This window comes from Balaenoptera physalus (genome assembly GCF_965194825.1).
Source record: "Balaenoptera physalus genome assembly, chromosome: 12".
Classification (NCBI taxonomy): Eukaryota; Metazoa; Chordata; class Mammalia; order Artiodactyla; family Balaenopteridae; genus Balaenoptera; species Balaenoptera physalus.
This window is the reverse complement of record NC_138897.1, coordinates 49413170-49436432: the sequence shown is the minus strand read 5'-3', so window position 1 is coordinate 49436432 and position 23263 is coordinate 49413170. Positions and strand designations below refer to the sequence as shown.

The following is a 23263-nucleotide window of genomic DNA, read 5'->3' as shown; positions in this document are numbered from 1 at the left end:
AGACTTTGTAAAAAAAAAACACCCTTGCTTGCTTTTAGGCTGTGTTCCCACCCATTTTTTTTCACCTTTGCCTTCGATTCCTCTGTCCCAGGGGCTCTGGGTAATGAAGACAATGAAACGGAGCTCCTGTTAGCTTTGGTTTGGAGTTTGCTTAAGACCAAATGAAACGGGCTCACGTTACACTGCATAGTCTACCACCTACGCTGCACCCCGGCCCTCTAACTGGCTTCTGAGGCCTGATTCACTTGCTGGAGAAAACCAGATGTTAAAAAAGTCATGTGACCCCGGGGTGACCCGGCAAACCTCAATTCTAAGTGAAACAGGAGCCATTTAAAGTCTCATCCGTTGCATTTCTCCCTGGGTCTGGGAATCACAGCTCGCACCCAAAGGACCCACCACCCTGGTTGTTGGGACCCACTGGATACAGTTTTTCTTCTGCAGCAGCCCTTTAGGCTAAAACAAAACATTGAGAGCAGCAGATTCTCTTCTCCAACAGCTGCGGGCGTTCTCTTTCTGAGCTTTTCAAAAGGTGGTGGAGGAGGAGGAAATGAAGTTTGGATAAGGAAGAGGGAGGCTTGTTTGTAAGCTGGCCCAGGGGGACTCTTGCCTCACTTTGGGGTCTTCTTAAGAAGCTGGGAACCAACTAGGACACTGAAAAGTTCTGGCTGGCTCACTCCAATCCCTGGCTTTTGGGAGCATATACTGGTTACAAAATAAGTAAGATATTGTGTCATCTTCCTTCTGTCTTGTTAGCGAATTGTGTAGTAGCCAACTGTGTTTTTCTTTCTTAGGGAATGTCTTTAGAATCTGGGATGGATGGGTGCGGCTTTTATAGATGTGCTTGGTTCTGTCTATGCTTAGAATAACAGGAATCATGGAAAACGTAAGAAGATAAGGAGTCCGTCAGTTAACTTTTCCATTTTAGAAATAAACAATCGCTTCTCAACATGGGATTAGAGAGAGGCATGAGGGAAACAGGGTTAAGGCTGAATTTGATTTAGAAATTTCTAAATTTTGGAATTAGTCATTAAATACATTTCATTAGGGACCACTTACCTAGATGTCAATTATGATATGCTGAGATGTCGACTACACTATGCATTGTAATTGAGGATCATCAGCTGACCTAGGTCTCGGAACACAGAAAAGCAGCCACTTGTAGTTGACTCTGACCTCTGGGAAGTCCTCTCTTCTCTTCTTATAACCCCAGACTCTCAACGTTCCTGACATCTGGTTCTGCCCCCTCCTTCCATAACTGGACAGTCCTAAAGAGCTTCCCCATAGGTTTCCCGGTGACAGGAGGGGACGGGGGAGGCAGCAGTAAAAAGCAGCATTTGTAGGTCACAGGGCCTGGCGAGGTGAGCTCGGCTGACTGGAACATTTCCAGCTACACTCCAAACAGCATTTGAAATATGGAAAGCTTCTGAAATGGCCACGTGACTCCTGAAAGGAGTTAAAGAACAAAGGGGTGTGTGTGTGTGTGATGTTGTCAGTGAGGAGATACTAACATGAGACCAAAGAAAGATTTCTTCCCTTGTGATGAGGGGGCAGTTTGGGTGTAATTGTGTGACTTCAATGGGAAAGAACTAGGCTTATTTGAAACCCATTTTGGAGAAAAGGTGGTTAAAAACAAAACAAAACCCGACTTCAGTGGGACCCCGTGGGTGACAAGAATTCAGCTGTAACACTGTGGAGGAACAGAACTAGCGAGTGCTACACCGGGCAGGTGCGGGAGGGCGGCCCTCTCGGGGTGAGCACGGCTGACGACCCTGCAGACGCGTCTCCACGCGTTACTTTTAACTTGGTGCTGCAGATGTGGACGCTCAAATGAGGTCATACTGCAGTGCGTTTTATGGGAAAACTATATACGCTTTGGAGGAATGTATACATTTTGGGGTTCAGAAGTGAGACACCGACACACTGTGAGGGTTTATTGTGCCATCTTACTTCCTATCTCTTACATCCTTTTAACAGTAATTATTCTACTTCTCTTTGCTTCTTGATTTGATTCATCATGGGACATTTATATCCAAGAGAAATGTAGCTGTGGCTTGAAATGAATTTTATCTGACAATAAAAGGCAATTTATAAGACCAGATGGCCAATCACCCTATTTCCAGTTTTCCCTCATATTCAATTTCACATTTAAGTGCTACATTTTCAGCACATTCCTTCTAAAAGTCTCAGCATGTGGCTTTCATCTTGTTACTTCCCATCTCCAGTGGCCCCCCTTGACTACTGGATAAAGTCCAGCTTCTCCTGTCTCCCACTGAGGCCTGCTGAAGACTTTCTAGTGATTTCTTCTCGCTAGAAGAAATTATCCCATTTGATTCCATCTTTCTAGTTACTTCCCTCCCTACTCCTCTATATGAATACATGGGTCCATACAATGGGGCAGATTCCGTGTCACCTAAACACACCCTGTGCTTTCCTGCCTCTCGCTCTGCTTTAGTTCTTACTGCCCATCCCCTCCGGCCCAGCTCTAACTGTTACAGGCGCGGTTTGGGACCATCACAAGTAGCCACCAGTACTTGTCATTGCTTCTGAACTCTGCCAACAGACTGTTTATGTTTACTTATTTCCCCTGTGTATTCAATTAGCTTGGAAGTGGGAATGGTAGGGACTGTCGTCATTGTTCTTACTGCTCTGTGGATGGCAGAGTTTGGGGATTTGTCACCTCTGGCACAAATATGGCGCACAGAATGCCAGGTGGAGGTTATCGGATGTCACAAAACAAATACAACAAGGCACTTTTATTTTCAAACTTATACCAAAAGAATGCCTTTTATATTTTAATGTGGAGACTGATATTGATAAGTCATCTGGGCTGCATGTTAATTTTTTTGTCTTCACATTGGTGTCAATCTAGGGGAAAAAAAGGTGCCAGCAGACCTGGCCCCTATGACCGCCATCAACTCTGCCACCACGACACTGGACGTGGTGGCAGAGTGAAAATGACAGTATTTCTGAACCAGGAAAGGTTGTGGCTTCATTGTCAGCACCCCATCCCACCGCCCTGTAACTACTGTTCTCAGTGAGGATGTAACAGAACACACCGTGCCCGACACACCATGCCTGACGGACTAGAGCCCTTCTCTGCCCTTCAGTGCAGCATTTAAGACTGAACTTCAAGGAGCAGTGCAGGGCGAGGGTGAGGTACTTGGATTATCAGGAATAAACCTCGAACGCTGGTGCTAAGGGAGGGGATGGCGTTCTGTCTGAGGCAGGTGTTACTACCCATCGCGGATCATGGGTGACTTCTGCCTGCTGGTAGGTAATTTCTGGCGATGAGTAGCTTGAGTGTTTGCAGCCGAGCTCCTGGCACCTACTGGTTACGACAGGGTCAATGACCACAAAGTGGATTCAGGGAGAGCGGACTCCCATCCGTACCCAGAGCCTGGCTTCACAAGCAGTTTTCTGGTCTAAAGCCTTTCTTGTAAGTGGTTTTACTTCCAGCACAATCCTCTCATCCTTGCCTCTCCACAACAAGTCTTTCCCTTTTCTAAAGAAATGCTCAATGATTCAGTCTTATCAGAGATAAGATACCGCTACCCAGGAGTAAGACGCCTCTCCCCAGTGTTCAAGCAGCAGACTATGAACCCAGAGCTAAACAGAAAGCTAATTTATTGCGAGGTGGAATTGGGGAGTTCTGCTCTTTCTAGAACCATCACTTCTCTTTAGTCTCTGAGGCATATTCTCAGGGAGGCATATTTACCTAAGTGACTGCCATCTAACACACAAAATGTACTAGTGGGGTTTGAAGTAAGCTGTGGAAGGTGTCCGTCCTGAGGGCTAATGGCCGGGACCACAGGCACCATCTACTGCCCCTAAATGTCTGAAGAACATTGTGTCACTTTCCCTTTTCCTACAAACGACATTAATTCCATTTACTATTGACTTGTTCAATTATATGCTGAGTGCCCATCACACGCTCACTGAGCTGGTGTTGAGTAAAGCAGACAAGAGTAAGTAGCCCCTGGAATTAGCTGGGAGGGAGGGAGGGAGACCAACACACGACTGAGATAAAAATCGGTCCTATAATAATAGAAGGTGGAATGAAGGTCAGTGGGAGCACCATGAATGATTCAGGAGGGCAGGGGAAGAACAAACTCACAGGAAATTATACTGAGAAAGTCTGGAGGAGGAAGGAATCTTGAGTGTACAAAAGGCACATGGGCAGGAATAAACCACCAGAACGATGCCCTGGACTGGGGGCTTAGAAGGAGAGACAAATCCTGGTGCCACTTATCAGACAGACACTTAGAAGGAAGAACACAGCTTGGGAGAAACCAAGGGGTTCAGTGTTGAAAAGAGTTCGAGCTCAATGCTCTACGGATAGAATCTGAAGTCCTGGTGGCACTGAGATCCCCGATGAGAAGGGAAGAGGGCTGAACCCCTAAGGCGCCAATAGAGGAGGAGACCAAGGGGGGAGAAACACAAGGGACCGCATCTCACCGCTCACAGCAGAGAACAGTCCCCAGTGGTGTCAACGAAGCAGATGGTGGGGAGGACGGCTCCGGAGAGGGATGGTGTGAAGATGGAACGACGGCAGGAAGTCAGGACAGGTCGGGAAGATGTGTGACAGTTAGCAGGTCCCTGGGGATCTTAGTGAATGAAGCTTGAGTTGAGTGAGGGGACCAGAAGCAGATTCCAGGGAGTCAAAGCCAGAACAGGAGGCGAGGGTGGAGTTAGTGAGGACAGACCACTCTTTTCAAGAAGAAAGGAAGGGGCTGGGAAGGAAGGGGGAGATAGCTATTAGAAAGGGCTAGTGGATTGAATGAGGCATGGCTTTTTTCTTTTTAACTTGGAAGAAACTTGAAAACGTGCCTGGGTAGGTACATGCACGCATGTAAACTGGAGGTTAAGTGCACACTGACTTCTGGGATGGAGAGGAGAACACATTATCCCACTGCTCTCTGCCTTCACCATGCCAACACTGGCCACGTAAAACCAGAAAAATAATCAATGGCAGCTTATTATCTAACAGTGAAAGCAAAGATGGACACACGCAATAAAATAAATGGCTTTGGAAAGCTTCGTGTTACTACGTGAAGGTGGTTGACAAAGTCAAAACCCAACTCCAACCTGTGGTCAGAATCTCGTGCATCACGGAATGGGACTATTTATTTTCTGAATGCTCTCCAGAAAGTGTAACTTGATTTCCTGACTCCTGGAATAGGTATTTAAGCATCCTTTCCCCTCCCCACTCCTCACAGCTACAAGTCTGTTTAGTTGGGAGGAAACTGAGCCTGGGGTGAAGGACCAATAATTTGTGAAAAATGGAAAACAAGGTCTTCTCCCTAAATAGTCACATGTTAAAGATAACGCCATGAGAATTTATAACAAATACAAAGCTCATTATTGCATGGCTGGAAACAGGGTTAAATGTAAATGTTTAGAAGACAAAAATCCACACATTACATACAACTGGAGTATTTTATACACGTATGAACTACTTTCTTCTGTGACATTATCTTTCCCTGACACTTCCTAGGGATTAAAAGAATACAACAAACGAAAGACACACAACATGCTTATGAAACTGCACAGTGTAGGAATGGGGGCTTTTTGGTATGATGATATTTCTTGGAAAGTCTTAGTTTCTCAGAACTCCCTACTCGTCTTCTATGGAAGAAATGACACTTTCACACCCCTTCACTAACTGGACCAAAGAGACAGCTTAGGAAAACAGAAAACTTACTATGAAATGTTCTTTGCTGAACATTTTTTGGGGAAAAAAAAATCAATTTCATAGCAGCAATTATTCAACTTTTAAATACAAGGCAATGGATCTGGAGACACTTGCCAACGAGGCCTCACATTTCCTTGTCTACAGTCTAAAGTCTGCCATCACATACCTGTGGGTGAAAATCTCGGCTCAAAGACCACACTGCTTGGAACTGTGGGCAGTCACTAACGGGCTTCGGCCATCCTTAGGCGGATTAAGGATCATTTTGTTTCTATGTTGACACTAATTCAGAAAACACACACACTATAGGTGAGCTTGATCTAAAACTGGACTCACCTTTACCATGAGTTTTCTTCTCTAAAAAGCTGACTTCAGGATAATGCCAGTGTTGCAAAGAAAGGAGTTTTGTAACCATGCTTCCCTGAACTTTGTAACTTTGCCTTCACTGCATGCCCTCTGCCCTGTATTTTACATTTCTTCCTACACTCCCTCTCCCAGATAACAAAATCATTACAGCCTTAAGAAATCTTATTTATAAAGAGGCTTTTATACAAAGAGTTCACAACCCTGTCACATACCCATCAGGGGTATTTTCAGCCAAACAGAAATTAAAGTTTTACAATGACAACATGGCAATAAATGAACATCTATCTGATGAATTACGCCAGGGCAGATGTGATTTACAGTTGAAATCCTGATTCTCAGATGTGCGCGTTTCTTTTTCCCATTGTGTATGCGGATGATAAGGACCTAAGGCAGGCCTGGGTCTGCAATGGCCTCCAACCTCCAGGCCTCAGGCAAGGGAGTCAAGGCGGAGGGCACAGCAGGCCGCTACTGGGAAACAAGAAGGGCACGCAGTTCTGAAAAGAATACTTGTTTAAGTTCCAGGGTGCTTCCCTGGACTCCAAAGAAAGACTATATGCCATTGGGGCAGAGAATAAAGACCTTTTCTGAGCAAGGAGTAGAATGCATGATAGATATATTTAAATAGTATATAACTTTCCCATTAATGTGATTTTGTGCAAATGGTAAACCCAAGAGTGCAGATTTGAATCAAGGGCTAGCCCATAGAATATTACAATGACTTTATTAACATTCTAATCATTGAGACTTTCGGCAGACACAGGAGAAAATTTCTTGGCCTAGAAGGTTTCATTTAAAAATAAATAACCTACACAAAACCAAAGGCAATTAGTTCCAAAATTACCAAAACACAATAATAATTCAGTCCTTATTTCAATTAACAAATGGGAGACGTAGGTATGGCTTGCTTACAGAGTACTCCTCAGAAGCTGTAATTAAAATTAATTAAATGTCAAATGCCTTAAGAGACCGCGTTAATTAGTGGAATCCTGAGTGAATCCTTTTGTAGAGCAATTATTTTGAAAAGTAAATAATCACTTCCAGATTAATCTTTTTATTACCTAAATTTGACTATCAATACACCAGGTTTATTTAAGAAGATCTCTCCTTTAGTGCCTTCTCTGATATATTTTTTTTAGCTTTAATTTATATCACTTAAAAAATTTTTTTACTGGAGTGTAGATATACTATACCTATTTTAGATATAGTAGTGTGTGTATGTTAATCCCAAGCTCCGAATTTATCCCCCCCCCCTTGTGTTCTCTAATATTAACAGTCAGTAGGAGAAAGCCCAAAGGCGAAATAAAAATTCAGAGTAGAATCAATTCTTTTTTAAAAAATTTATTTGATTGAAGTATAGTTGATTTACAATGTTGTGTTAATTTCTGCTGGGTAGCAAAGTGATTCAGTTATACATATATGCACACATTCTTTTTCATATTCTTTTCCATTATGGTTATCTCAGGATATTGAATATAGTTCCCTGTGCATAAAGTAGGACCTTATTGTTTATTCTATACATAATAGTTTGCATCTGCTAATCCCAAACTCCCAATCCATCTCTCCCTCCCCCTTGGAAACCACAAGTCTGTTCTCTGTCTGTGAGTCTGCTTCTGTTTTGTAGATAAGTTCATTTGTGTCATATTTTAGATTCCACATATAAGTGATATCATATGGTATTTGTCTTTCCTTTTCTGTCTTACTTCACTTAGGATGATCATCTCTAGGTCCATCCATATTGCTGCAAATGGCATTATTTCATTTTTTTCTTTTGAATAACTGAGTAGTATTCCATTGTATATACGTACCACATCGTTTTTATCCATTCATCTGACAATGGACGTTTAGGTTGTCTCCGTGTCCTGGCTATTGTGAACAGTGCTGCTATGAACATAGGGGTGCATGTATCTTTTTGAATTATAGCTTTGTCTGGATATATGCCCTGGAGTGGGATTGCTGGATGATATGGCAACTCTATTTTTAGTTTTTTGAGGAACTTCCATATTGTTTTCAATAGTGGCTGCACCAATTTACATTCCCACCAACAATGCAGGAGGGCTTCCTTTTCTCCACACCCTTCCAGCATTTGTTTGTAGATTTTTAAATGATGGCCATTCTGACGAGTGTGAGGTGATACCTCATTGTAGTTTTGATTTGCATTTCTCTAATAATTAGCGATCTAGAGCATCTTTTCATGTGCCTGTTGGCCATCTGTATGTCTTCTTTGGAGAAATGTCTACTTAGGTCTTAAGCCCATTTTTCGATTGGGTTGTTCGCTTTTTTGTTGTTGAGTTGTATGAGCCGTTTGTATATTTTGAAAATTAAGCCCTTGTCAGTCACATCATGTGCAAATAGTTTCTCCCAGTCTGTACGTTGTCTTTTCATTTTACGGTTTCTCTTGTTGTACAGAAGCTTGTAAATTTGATTAGGTCCCACTTGTTTATTTTTGCTTTATTTCTACTGCCTTGGAAGGCTGACCTAAGAAAACATTGGTACGATTTATGTCAGAGAATGTTTTGCCTATGTTCTCTCCTAGGAGTTTTATGGTGTCATGTCTTATATTTAAGTCTTTAAGCTATTTTGAGTTTATTTTCCTGTGTGGTGTGAGGGTGTGTTCTAACTTTGTTGATTTACATGCGGCTGTTCAACTTTCCCAACACCACGTGCTGAAGAGGCTTTTTTTCCCATGTTATATTCTTGCCTCCTTTGTCAAAGATTGACTGTAGGGGTGTGGGTTTAATTCTGGGCTCTCTATTCTGTTCCATTGATCCATATGTCTGTTTTTGTGCCAATACCACACTGTTTTGATTACTGTAGCTTTGTAGTATTGTCTGAAGTCTGGGAGGGTTATGCCTGCAACTTTGTTTTTTTTCCTCAGGATTTCTTTGGCGATTCTGGGTCTTTTGTGATTCCATATAAATTTTAAGATTATTTGTTCTAGTTCTGTGGAAAATGTCATGGGTAATTTGATAGGGATATCCATTACATGGGTAGATTGCTTTGGGAAGTATGTTCATTTTAACAATATTAATTTTTCCAATCCAAGAGCATGGGAATATCTTTCCATTTCTTTGAATCATCTTCAATTTCCTTTATTAATGTTTTATAGTTCTCAGCATACAGGTCTTTCACCTCCTTGGTCAGGTTTTTTTAAGATTGACTTTTTAAAACAATTAATTAATTAATTTTTTGGCTGCGTTGGGTCTTAGTTGTGGCATATGGGGTCTTTTTGTTGTGGCGCATGGGCTTAGTTGCCCCACAGCATGTGGGATCTTAGTTCTCTGACCAGGGATCGAACTGGCGTCCCTTGCATTGAAGACGGATTCTTCTACTGGACCACCAGGGAAGTCCTGGTCAGGTTTATTCCTTTTTTTTTTTTTTTTTTTTGATGTGAATAGAAGGGCTTTTTTTTTTTTTTTTTTACATTCCCTTTCTGATATTTCATTGTTAGTGTAAAGAAATGCAACAGATTTCTGTATGTTAATCTTATATCCTGCTAACTTGCTGAATTTGTGTATCAGTCTAGTAGTTTTTGTGTGGAGTCTTTAGGGTTTTCTATATATAGTATCATGCCATCTGCATATAATGACAATTTTACTTCTTCTCTTCCAATTTGGATAACTTTTATTTCTTTTTCTTGTCTGACTGCTGTGGCTAGGACTTCCAATACTATGTTGAATAGAAGTGGTGAGAGTAGGCATCCTTGTCTTGTTCCAGAATTTAGTGGGAAGGCTTTCAGGTTTTCACTGTTGAGTATTATACTGCCGGTGGGTTTGTGGTAAATAGCTTTTACTATGTTGAGATATGTTCCCTGTATACCCACTTTGGTAAGAGTTTTTATCATGAATGGATGCTTTTTCTGCATCTACTGAGTGATCATGTGGTTTTTGTCTTTTCTTTTGTTGATGTGGTTTATCACATTGATTATTTGCTATGTTGACCCATCCTTGTGACCCTGGGATGAATCCAACTTGGTTGTGGTGTAAGATTTTTTTTATGTGTTGTTGGATTTGGTTTGCAAATATTTTGTTGAGAATTTTTGCATCTATATTCATCAAAGATATTGGCCTGTAATTTTCTTTTTTGGTACTGTCTTGGTCTGACTTTGGTATCAGGGTGATGGTGGCTTCATGGAATGTCTTTGGACATACATTCCTTCCTTCCTCTTCAGTCTTCTGGAAGAGTTTGAGAAGGATCAGTATAAGTTCTTTTTTCTATGTTTGGTAGAATTCACCTGTGAAACCACCTGGTCCTGGACTTTTGTTTGTAGGGAGTTTTTAAAATTACGGACGCTGTTTCACTTCTAGTGATCTGTCTGTTCAAATTATCTATTTCTTCTTGATTCAGTTTTGGTGGGCTGTATGTTTCTAGAAACTTGTCCATTTCTTCTAGGTTGTTGAATTTGTTGGCAAATAATTGTTCATAGTATTCTCTTATTTTATTTTATTTTATTTTGTATTTCTGCGGTATCAGTTATTTCTCCTTTTTCATTTCTTATTTTGTATATTTGGGTCCTCTTTCTTTTCTCCTTGGTGAGCCTAGCCAGAGGTTTGTCAATTTTGTTTACCCTTTAAAGAACCAGCTCTTGTTTTTTTTCTATTGTTTTTTAAATCTCTATTTTACTTATGTCCTCTCTGATCTTTATTACTTCCTTCCTTCTGCTCACTTTAGATTTTGTTTATTTTCCTTTTTCTAATTCTTTTAGGTGGTAGGTTAGCTTGTTTGAGATTTTTCCTGTTCTTTGTGGAAGGCATGTATCACTATGAACTTCTCTCTACGAACTGCTTTTGCTGCATCCCATAGATTTTGTATGGTTGTGTTTTTATTGTCATTTGTCTCAAAGTATTTTTTGATTTCCTCTTTCATTTTGTTGTTCACCCACTGGTTTTTTAGTACCATGTTGTTCAGTCTCCATGTAATCATTTTTTTCTTATTTCTTTTCCTGTGGTTGATTTCTAGTTTCATGCCATTGTGGTCAGAAAAGAAGCTTGAAATAATTTCTATACTCTTAGATTTGTTGAGGCTTGTTTTGTGCCCTTGTATGTGGTCAATCCTAGAAAATGTTCTGTGTGCACTTGAAAAGAATGTGTATTCTGGTTTTTTTTTGGATGTAATGTCCTGAAAAATATCAATTAAGTCTAACTGTTCTATTGTATCCTTTAGGATCTCTGCTGCCTTACTGATTTCTGTCTAGAAGATGTGTCTATTGATGTGAGTGGGGTGTTAAAGTCTCCTACTATTATTGTATTCCCATCAATTTCTCCCTTTATGTCTATTGGTATTTGTTTTACATATTTGGATGCTCCTATATTGGGTGCATATATTTTGAGGATGTAATATCCTCTTCCTGTCTTGATTCCTTTATCACTATATAGTGTCCTTCTTTATCTTTATGGCCTTTGTTTTAAAGTCTATTTTGTCTGACATGAGTAGTGCGACCCCCACTTTTCTGTCATTTCCATTTGCATGAGGTATCTTTTTCCATCCCCTCACTTTCAGTCTATGTGTGTCCTTTGCCTTAAAGTGGGTCTCTTTTTTATGTGTTGCCTACAATAAGCAGCATATTATAGGCTCTTGTTTTTTAATCCAATCTGCCATTCCCCTGTCTTTCGATTGGAGCATTTAGTCTACTGACAGTTAAAGTAATTATTGATAGATATCTATTTATTGCCATTTTAAACCTTGTTTTCCAGTTGATTTTGTATTTCTTCTTTGTCCCTTTCTTTTTCTTTTTGTGGTTTATGATTTCCTGTTATATTATGCTCGTGTTCTCTTCTTTTTGGTTTTTGTAAGTCAATTTTATGTGTTGATTCGTGGTTACCTTGTTTTTCAAGTATTTTAACCCCTTCCTAGCTACTTGCTTTTAGACTGGTAGTCATATAGGCTCAAACACATTCTAAAAAAAAACAAAAAAGTCTACATTTTATTACTCTCCTCTCCCACATTTTATGATTTTGATGTCCTCTTTTACATCTTCATATTTATCCTTTTGCTGTTCATCGTGGTTGTCATCGCTTTCACAAAAATCTTTTTGATTTTTAAAAAAACCTGTCTACTGGCTTATTAAGTGATTTACTTTCCAATTGTGATTTTCTCTTTCCTATACCTTCTTGTTTCTCTTCTATTTAGAGAAGACCTTTCAATATTTCTTTTAGGATAGGTTTAGTATTGCTGTATTCTTTTAGTTTTTGCTTGTCTGAGAAATTCTTTCTCTCTCCTTCTATTCTAAATGATAATCTTGCTGGGTAGCATATCCTAGGTTGCAGATTTTTCCCTTTCAGGACTTTGACTATATCTTGCCATTCCCTTCTGTCCTGCCAACGTTTCTATTGAGAAATTAGCTGATAGCCTTATGGGGGTTCCCTTGTAATTAACTCTTTGTTTTTCTGTTGCTGCCTTTAGAATCCTCTCTTTAACTTTTGCCATTTCTATTATAATATGGCTTGGTGTAGGTCTGTTTGGGTTCATCTTGTTTGGGACCTTCTGTGCTTCCTGTACCTGGATATCTGTTTCCTTCTTTAGGTTTGGGAAGTTTTCAGCCATAATTTCTTCAAACACATTTTTGAACCCCTTTTCTCTTTCTTCTCCTTCTGGGATCCCTATTATGTGTAGATTGGCATGCTTTATATTATCCCATAGGTTTCTTATTTTGCTTTTTTTTTTTTTTTCCAATTTGGCTTTCTGTGTTCTGATTGGATGACTTCCATTATTCTATCTTCCAGAACACTTATTCGTTCTTCTGCATTATTCAATCTGCTATTCATTGCCTTTAGCTCAGTCAGTTTTCATCTCAGCAAATGAGTTTTCTAATTTTTCCTGGCTCCTCTTTTATAGTTTCTAGTTCCTTTTTACAGTAATCTTCATTCCTATTGATAGCCCTTCTTAATTCCTTCAGTATTTTCATTATCTCCTTTTTAACTTGGTGTCTATTAGACTGAAGAGGTCTGTTTGTTTGTTCTTTCAAGGGAATTCTCTTCATCTTTTAATTGGGAGTGTTTCCTCTGCTTCTTCATTTTACTTATATTTCTCTTACTCTATGAATTTAGGAGAAACAATTATCTACTGTGGTCTTGGAGGGCTATTTTTATGTGGGAGCATCCTGTGTAGCCTCAGTTGGTTTAATATTTTTGGTGCAAGGGCTGTTTTTAGTATGCATGTCCTGCCGCCTCTTTCCTCAGTGTTTGCTGGCTGTAGAGTAGAATTAATTCTTATAGCTCAGTTCTTAAAAATCACTTCTCTCAGTTTTTAAACAGTACATTTTTATGACTTTTTCTTAATTTGGGTAGTCTTGTGAGGGCCCTCATTCTGTAGGGTGGACACATCCAGGTGTGACACCTGGTAGCACCATGACCTAGCCTTGCCATGCCTAATGGAATTAGCCAAGGCAACTTCTCAGCTTTAATATTTCTAGAGAGGTTTTCCTAGGAATTTCAGTTTCTTGACACATATTTGCAGCCTTAGAACCACATGTGGCTTTTTCATAGGTACTCTATAGTTCTACAAAACCCCCAAATCCCCCATGAAAGGATTATATATTATTGGGGCCCACAGGATGCTGAGCATTTCTGTAGCTCTTTTCTTGGTTTATCATGATTACAATTTTGGCTCCACAGGTAGGTAACTATAACACACAACACCTAGCTTATCAAGCAGACATTTTAAAAGTCAGATGAAAAGAATGTTTTGCTACTTTTCAAGCCTGTTAGGATGCACTTTTGGAATGCAGGGATGACTGTCCCCTGCCTGTGTGCCAGGGCTCTCTGCTGGTCTGTCTGTGGAGGTAGGTGTCCTAGTCCCCATCAGCTTCCACGACTCTCTGGAGAGGCCTTATACCTTAGGCAAGGAAGGACAGGGGAAATAACCTCCAAAAAATTATTTTCTGTCTAACCCTAAAAAAGAATGCATCCCATATTAAGTTACTGCTACTATTTATTGAATGCTTACCAAGTGCCAGGGAAAACTGCCAAGTACTTTGTACAATACAATAATGCAATGAAGACGCTGTTATTAATTCCCACAGGAACTGACTCAGAAAGTTAAATAGTTTGCCCAAGGTGTGACGCTATGAAGCTACTAAGTGGCAGCGTGAGAATGCAAATCCACGTGTGGCTCTTAGACATGATGTTTTGTGCCTCTAATTATCCATCACATAGTGTGGCAGATCACTCCTCTCTGCTCCCGGTGAAATTCCACTGAGGAGGGAAATGAAGACTCTCAGGATGCTTGGTGTCCCCTTCCATTTTCTCATCAGCTGCTCAGTCTGCAGATTCAGACTTCTGTAGAGTGCAGTCTTTTCAGGCACCTACTGAACTAGGTGCAGTGTGGATCTGGATTAAATTCGCCCTTTATGTCTTATTTTTCTCAAACATCAATAAGACAGTGTGCTCCATTACAGGAACTTTATTTATGATGGACTTCAGTCTTATGACAATGAACGTATGTTACCAATCCATCTTACAATTCAGTCCCTAAACCCTGCTTCTCATATTGTCACTGTCAGGGGGCATCCTGTCAATCCCAAAGGTTAACGAATTCTTCATCCATATTGCAGTAAAACTTGCTTTAAACCAGTGGTTTCAACCTAGAGCTCCTTTTATCATTTTTCTTTCATGAATCTCAGGAATCGCTGCCACGTTAACATCCAACCAAGAGTGAATGCACTTTTTTTTTTCTGTTACTAAAGACAGACAGAGGACATTAATTAATCCCTGGGTTCTGGGGTCCTCAGGTTTGATACTACTGCACACATAGCTATAGAAGAGTTGTGATCCAGTAGTTTTGATACTGATTCGTAATTTACTGCATTGACCAGAATAGTCTGAGAGTCAAACATTCTATTTATAGAATTTCATGCAATATCAAGCCTTCCCGTCACTGCTCTCCAAAATGGCATCTTCCAAAGAGGAAAAAAAAAAAAAAAACCCACCAAAAAAAGACAGCTCTTGAAGACTGTCACTTGTAGAGTGTATCTGGGTAAATATTTCAGACATTATCAATCATCAGCCAACAGCCAGAAAATTAAAATTATGGAATGAGGCCCACAATGTTACGAAATAGAGGATGTGTTTGGAACCTATGAACCAATTAAGGATAACCCACTGAAGAGGAACTGTCAGGTCATTCTGATTCGAGGGCACTTTGCACAATTTTAAAAAATGAAAATGTCACCACTCAGTGAGCTGGGCAGCTCCCCAGCTTGGGCTCATCTGCAACAATTTCTCTTCTGTGCCTGGAACCAGGAGCTGTTTACTCTTCCCTGGGATGTTCCAGTTAGGCAGGGAATAGCCTCTTATTCTTGGGAAAGGTAAGTGGCAGTGTTTTGTGTTTAAAGAAAAAAACCTTTGTATTTAACGATCTTTACAAAGGTACAGACTAGAGCATAATTCTAAGTAGCCGCATCAAGTACAAAGTATATTAACAGGGCTAAACTGATCACTCCTCCACTGAGGATTTTCTGTTTGGCCCCATAGCCTAGTTTTCCATTTTAGGATATGGGTAGGACAGTGGTCAAGCATTAACCAGATGATGCCGGAACTGCAGCACACTGCTGGAAACATAGCAAGAATTACTGTTGAAGGAGAAAGACTTTTATCTCATTTACAGAAACAAAGACTGTCAAAATCTGCTGGAGAAAGAGCACAGATATTTGCTGTAACTTAGGACCCTGAAGTAGGGAGTGAAGAATAGAGTAAGAAGAAAAGGCACAGGCTGACATACACTGCAGTGGAGCCACTGCCCCTCTAGATATTAACATGACTGGGCCACGGACTGTGGCAAAGCAGAGTTCATTTGCCAGTTATCAGCTCTGCTTCCCTTTCTACGGCCCATCTTTTTCCCAGGACCCACCACACTGTCACTATCCAAAGAAGTTTTATTTAATTCTGTGGGAGCACTTGAATTTATGCCCCATTAAAGTTCCCTTTTGAAAGCTACAAGCTGAAGCCACATCTAACAATTATGACGTTCTCCGGATCCCACGCACATCCTAAAACTGGAAAATTTGTTTCATGGTCACAGAACCAATAAAAAACATGACTTCATTTGAAATGCCTAATTCTTAGAAAAAGAAAATTAAGTAAATTCAGGTGTTTATAAAAAGTCTTCATGATTAGGGCCTTCTATAAACACCGAATATGCTCTGAGAAGGTTCTCTTATGTCATAAGAAATTACGGCCTAGACTGGAGGCCCAAACCTTTTCTTCTGCTGTGAGATTTGCTTTTAGTTTCAAATTTAACTCTAACATTTTTCTTTTAGTACCAAGGTCAAGATAGGGCCTCTTAATATTTATGTTCTTACTCATCTTTCACTAGCCTCAGTGAAAACAATCACTGCCAGTTTCCTACCTCAAGACTTGGTTATGTAAATAACTGGGTGTGACCACCTTGGATGAGTCAATCAATCAATCAGTCAACAAACAGGAGTCCCCATTATGTGCCAGGTGGGACCAGAGTTCTATAGGAAAAGCTCATGTGGTCACATTCCTATTGAAGAGAAGGCTCCAAGCTCCAAGCTTCAAGCCACATCACATACACAGGTAAGTTGAGACATCCCTAAAATTGCCTAAAGTACTTACTAGGAGTGTCCCCTTACCTTTTACCTGTTTTTTGGGGAACACCATCTGACATGAATGAATAAAAGAACCAAGGTCTCTGACTCCACCAAGACTTCCCCCAAATATTCCACAACCCCTACTGGATACGGGGATCTCTGGGCTTGTGCCTTAAGATCCCTGGTAGATCTTCTAAGGAGTAGGGGAAAGTAGAGACCTGCAATTTCTGGGGAGTTTTTCTGTCCTGGAATAAACAGCTGGAGGCGGGTCTTCTCTCAGGAAAGCTTTGCAGCAATGAGGGCTCTGCATGCACAGCTATGTGTGATGCCCGGCACAAAGTGCTGCCTGGTGTCCAGAGCTGTCCGTGACCTGGTTCCAGCCTTGAAGACACCACTGCCCTTCATACTCCCTCTTCAGCCCTATTCTACTCGTCCAGCAAAACTCTGCGTTTTCCCTCATCTGCCCTTGCCTTTGCTCAAGCCATTCTGTCTGGAACGCCCTTCTTTCCCATCTCTCTGCTCTTTCCATTCATGTATACACTCTCGGCTCATTTGAAATGTCATCATCTCCATGAAGGCTTCTCTTGCCCAACTAGAAGTTCTTTTCTCCTCTGAACTCCCCCCACACATGACCTATGTATACCTCCCACATTTTAACTTGTATAGTAGTCCTCTCTTTTCATCCGTTACCTTCCCTACGAAAGGGGAAGTTACTAGAGTACAGAGTTATGATTTCAGGGGTCACTGATGGTGATTTTTCTAGCATCTAGCCCATGGTTTTGATACGAGGCTCTACACAGCCCCGTGGCTCCAGAGAGGTGTCCTGAGACCACCTGGTGGGGGCAGAGTGGACAGGGCCAAGGGGAGACCCCCTCCCTCCAGTCTGTCCTTTAGTCAGATGGGTTTTGATTGTAATTCTTCTATTTATTGTGATCTGTATAAGTTTTTCTTTTTTTTTTTCTTTTAAAGGATTCTGCTAGAGATAGATAGAAAAAAAGGAAACCACTGCCATAGATACTGTCAAATAAATGAACAGAATTACACCCTATGTATGCCCCAAGCGCTTTCTCCCTTCAGATATAATGAAATCCAGTGATCAAAAATGAGTCGTGAAGGTTCAGAGTGCCTGTCAATCAAAGAACATGGTCAAAACAGAGGGCTCTTTCTCCTGTCCTGTATGACCTTTTTACATTAAAATCTGATGATAGACGCCTCCTCAGCTCTGAGTGAGTTATGTTTGAGGTGGTAAGCAAAACCGGGCTGGCACCTGGCTCTGCTCTGCGTGTGTATGTGTGGTGTGTAAGTGAGCATCCCCATGATGCTTTGATCTCAACGTAACTGCGAGGAGAGAGTTACAAATGATGCCGATGTCTCTTGATCTCTCCTTCCCCCAAATAAATCCACTCCTCCTTCAGTCCGCATCGGTGGTAAGTGGCACTAATATCCACTCTGCTGCTCAGGCTACAAATCTAGGAGTTTCTCCTGATTTCTCTCTTTCCTTCACTACCCACATCCAATTTAATCAGTAAATACTGTTGGTTCCACCTCTGAAACATGATCCGAAGCAGCTCATTTCTCCCTGCCACCCGCTGCTACCAGCTGCTGTGGTTCAGGGTGTCATCATTTCATACCTGTTACCATATTCATACCTCTTATCTGGTCTCCGCCTTCTGCTGTCCCCTCGCTGTTATCCGTTCTCTAGGCAGCATGTTTAAACCTCTCCTAAGAAAAACTCTCCAAGAATTTCTCATCAAATGTAGAGTAAAACTCTAACTAACTCCCAAATGGTAAAAATAATCCAGCAAATATTTCTATTTCACTCCAAATTAAGCAAATTGCTCATTCTGATAATCTTCCATTGGGGAGTTTTCTTTAAGAAAGAAAATAAATTAGCAGATGACTGAGCAGAGAGACAGAAGGACTAGCACATCACCCAAAACCAGAAAGGACTTACGGCTTCAGATTTGGGAGGCACTGGAGGTGGAGGTAGGGCAATCTCTGAAGACTTCATTGCTGCTCCCAGAGTTCCGGGGACAGGAAGAGGAGAAGGTGCACATTTGGACCGGACAGAACCTCGAAACTGATCACATCTGCTCTTCTCGCTCAGGGAGCGAGTGAGAGGCTGATGGCTGGGCTTGCCTTCTTCCAGCCACAGCTCTTCATAAGGAAGTTCTGACTTCCCTGTGATGCCCACTGATTCTTCACTAGCTTCTGGGAAAAGGTAGTCGCTCCCACTATCACCCGAGTCCTGATAGGGCAGCATGTCATGAGGAAAGGGGGCCCACTCTCCCCCGAGGTCCCTGCAGCCGTGGAGGTTCACCTCACTGTTGCCATGGAGATTGTTGCCATACACACAGACCGAGAGCCGGTGGAAGGACTGGGTGAGCTCATCGCGAGCGTAGCTAAGGGAATTGGGCACATGGTTGTGGCCAGTGCATCGGCCCTTCTTGGGGCTCTTACAGTCCTCGTTCCAGTCGGTCTTCACATCGCGGACCGCCCGTGAATACTCATCGATGTCGAACTGTTCTTGGCAGATACCCAGCCAGTGATGGACCAGGGTTTCAGGCCATACTTCCCCCTTCACCAGGTGTTCTGGGAGGCTAAACTTGGGGACAGTCAAGTGCAAAGGGAAGTGCATGGGGAGGATCTTGTTGTTCCGCAGCACACAGCAGACCACCACTGTCTTGGTCTGGATGTTCACGAACTTGTAGCGGTGCCCCTCACGGATGAAGTGGAGGTCGTACGGGTTCCTCGGTGGAGGGCTGGGCACGGTCACGTTCACGGGAAGTCTGGTTTTCTCCACGATGTTGCGGATGGTGTGCTCGCCCTCCTGCATCTGAAGTTCCAGGGGGCTTCGGGTGCTGAACCTGCCCTTGCACTGGAATGGGAGGCTGATGCTCTCGTTGGTCCGGTGATTCATGCAAATGAGGCACGGCATTTTGCCTTTTCCCAGCTTGCTGATGGAATTGAGCTTCCCAATCTTTTTGAAGATGGTGTTGAGTCGTGACTTCTCCTTGAAAGTCTTTGCATAAAGGATTTCTGCCTGGCCCATTAGAGTGAGTTCATCCCCCGTACAAAGGGTGATGTTGTAAACTTCGGTGTCTTCATTGCATTCACCTGAAGCAACCTACAATAGGATAAATCAAATTTTAGGGTAGTTGTCTTTAGTTTATTCACACAGAGAAGTAGCGAACATGCTATTAAGACACACATGCATACACAAAGGAAAATGCTGTTTTATTTTAATACTAAATTTAGACAATCCATTTCTCCTATAGTATTTATGTGGTTAACAATAACAAGATGATGTTAGTTTAGACTTTTAAAAGCATTTTTGTTTTTCTGAAGAAGAAGGTACCCTGTATTCATTTGTAACATTTTGGGAAATACAGAAGAAAAACACACACAAAAAATAACACCCACGAACCTGATGCAGAGACAGCCATGGTTAATGGTTTGATAAACATCCTTGTAGTTTCTTTTCCTATGTATTCTACCATATGGATAATTATTTTGGGACATTAATATTATCATTGTATCATTTTCAGTTATAAAAATGCTTTCATGAGTATCACTGTAGAAAATTCTTTTTAAACTATTAAAATTCTACTAATTTTTTACCTTTAAAAATATGCTAATTTTATTAAATTTTCTAAAATTGGGACAAAGGATTTAAAAAATGCCTTCTTTCTCCCCATTCTTTTATTTATTATGCAAACTATTCATATTCATTGGAAGAAATATTAGAAAATACAGATATAAAAATGAACAATTTCTACACAACTTGCCCACTAAAGATAACCTGTTAACAATTTTATATAAACGGAAAGAAAAGACAGAGATAAGACGGTGGAGTAGAAGATGTGAGCTCACTTCTCCTTACAAAAACAGCAAAATCACAACTGATGAACAACCATCGACAAAACCACTGGAATCTACCAAAAAAGATATCCTACATCCAAAGACAAAGAAGAAGCCACAATGAGATGGTAGGAGGGGGCACAACTGCAATAAAATCAAATCCCGTACCTGCTGGGTGGGCGACCCACAAACTGGAAAATTATACCACAGAAGTTCTCCCACAGGAGTGAAAGTTCTGAGCCCCACGTCAGGCTCCCCAGCCTGGGGGTCTGGCAACAGGAGGAGGAGCCCCCAAAGCATCTGGCTTTGAAGGCCAGCGGGGTTTGATCGCAGGAATTCCACAGGACTGGGGGAAACAGAGACTCCACTCTTGGAGAGTGCACACAAAGTCTCATGTGCACCAGGACCCAGGAAAAAAAGCAGTGACCTCATAAGAGCCTGGGCCAAATCTACCTGCTAGTACTGGAGGGTCTCCTGCAGAGATGGGGGCAGCTTTGGCTCACTGCGACGACAAAGACACTGGTGGCAGTAGTTCTGGGGAGTCCTCATTCGTGTGAGCCCTACAGGAGGTGGCCATTTTCTCACCAAGACCTGGACCCACTCAACAGCCTGTAGGCTCTACTGCTGGGACACCTCAGGCCAAACAACCAACAGGGTGGGAACACAGCCCCATCCATCAAGAGACAGGCTGCTTAAAGTCTTCCTGAGCATACAGCTGCCCACTAAACATGCCCCTTGACACAGCCCTGCCCAACAGACAAACAAGACCCAGCTGCACCCAACAGTGGGGAGGAACCAGTCCCTCCCACCAGGAAGCCTGCACAAGACTCTTAGACAGCCTCATCCACCAGGGGGCAGACAGCAGAAGCAAGAAGAACTACAACCCTGCAGCCTGTGGTAAGGAAACCACAATCACAGAAAGTTAGACAAAATGAGATGGCAGAGGAATATGTCCCAGATGAAGGAACAAGATAAAACCCCAGAGAACAACTAAGTGAAGTGGAGGTAGGCAATCTACCCAAAAAAGGATTTAGAGCAATGATAGTAAAGATGATCCAAGATCTCAGACAAAGACCTAGAAGAACTAAAGACCAAACAAACTGAGATGAACAATACAAAAACTGAAATGAAAAATACACTGGAAGGAATCATTAGCAGAAAAACTGAGGCAGAAGAATGGATAAGTGAGCTGGAAGACAGAATGGTGGAAATCACTGCTGCAGAACAGAATAAAGAAAAAAAAATGAAAAGAAATGAGGACAGCCAAAGAGACCTCTGAGACAACATTAAATGCACCAATATTCGCATTATAGAGGTCCCAGAAGGAGAAGAGAGAGAGAAAAAACCTGAGAAAATATTTGAAGAGATAATAGCTGAAAACTTCCCTAACATGGGAAAGGAAACAGTTAGCCAGGTACAGGAAGTGCAGAGAGTCCCAGGCAGGATAAACCCAAGGAAGAACATGCCGAGACACACAGTAATCAAACTGACAAAAATTAAAGACAAAGAAAAAATACTAAAAGCAACAAGGGAAAAGCAACAAATAACATAGAAGGGAACTCCCATAAGGTTATCAGCAGATTTCGCAGCAGAAACTCTGCAGGCCAGAAGGGAGAGGCGTGATATATTTAAAGTAATGAAAGGGAAGAACCTACAACCAAGAATACTCTACCCAGCAAGGCTTTCATTCAGATTTGACAGAGAAATCAAAAGCTTTACAGACAAGAAAAAGCTAAGAGAATTCAAATTCAGCACCACCAGACCAGCTTTGCAACAAATGCTAAAAGAACTTCTCTAGGCAGAAAAGGCCACAACTACAAATAAGAAAATTATGAATGGAAAAGCTCAATGGTAAAGGCAAACATAAAGTAAAGGTAGGAAATCATCCACACACAAATATGATATCAAAACCAGGGGGACTTCCCTGGTGGCGCAGTGGATAAGACTCCGTGCTCTCAATGCAGGGGGCCAGGTTCGATCCCTGGTTGGGGAACTAGATCCCACATGCGTGCTGCAACTAAGAGTTTGCATGCCACAACTAAGGAGCCTGTGCGCTGCAGCTAAGAAGCCTGCAAGCCGCAACTAAGGGTCCTGTGAGCTGCAACTAAGGAGCCCACGTGCTGCAACTAAGACCCGGAGCAACCAAATAAATAAATAAATAAATATTTAAAAAACCCCAGCAATCATGAGAAGAGGAGAGCATAATGCAGGATATTAGAAATGCATTTGAAATTAAAAGACCAGCAACTTAAAACAATCTTGTTTATATATAGACTGCTATATCAAAACCTCATAGTAACAGCAAACCAAAAATCTACAATAGATACACACACAAAAAAGAATAAGGAATCTAAACACAACACTAAAGTTAGTCATCAAATCACAAGAGAACAAAAGAGGAAGGGAAGAAAAAACACCTATAAAAACAAATAAAAAACAATTAACAAAATGGCAATAAGAACATACATATTGATAATTACCTTAAATGTAAATGGATTAAATGCTCCAACCAAAAGACACAGACTGGCTAAATGGATACAAAAACAAGACCCATATATATGGTGTATACAAGAGACTCACTTCAGATCTAGGGACACACACAGACTGAAAGTGATGGGATGGAAAAAGGTATTCCACACAAATGGAAATCAAAAGAAAGCTGGAGTAGCAATACTCATATCAGACAAAACAGACTTTAAAATAAAGACTGTTACAAGAGACAAAGGAGGACACTACATAATGATCAAGGGAATCAATCCAAGAAGAAGATATAACAACTGTAAATATATATGCACCCAACA

At 41.4% G+C, this 23263-nt stretch overlaps 1 protein-coding gene across 8 annotated transcripts in view; it reads right to left on the bottom strand.

The window, feature by feature from the left end:
• GAREM1 (GRB2 associated regulator of MAPK1 subtype 1) overlaps positions 1-23263 on the bottom strand; it is a gene marked incomplete at its 5' end in the record, with an annotated part of 210356 nt that overhangs the window by 7667 nt on the left and 179426 nt on the right. For all 8 annotated transcript variants that reach the window (XM_082416022.1, XM_082416023.1, XM_082416024.1 and 5 more), the window contains one exon: positions 18556-19728. In XM_082416022.1, coding sequence (XP_082272148.1) covers positions 18556-19728 — 1173 coding nt within the window. The remainder of the gene's footprint in view (positions 1-18555; positions 19729-23263) is intronic.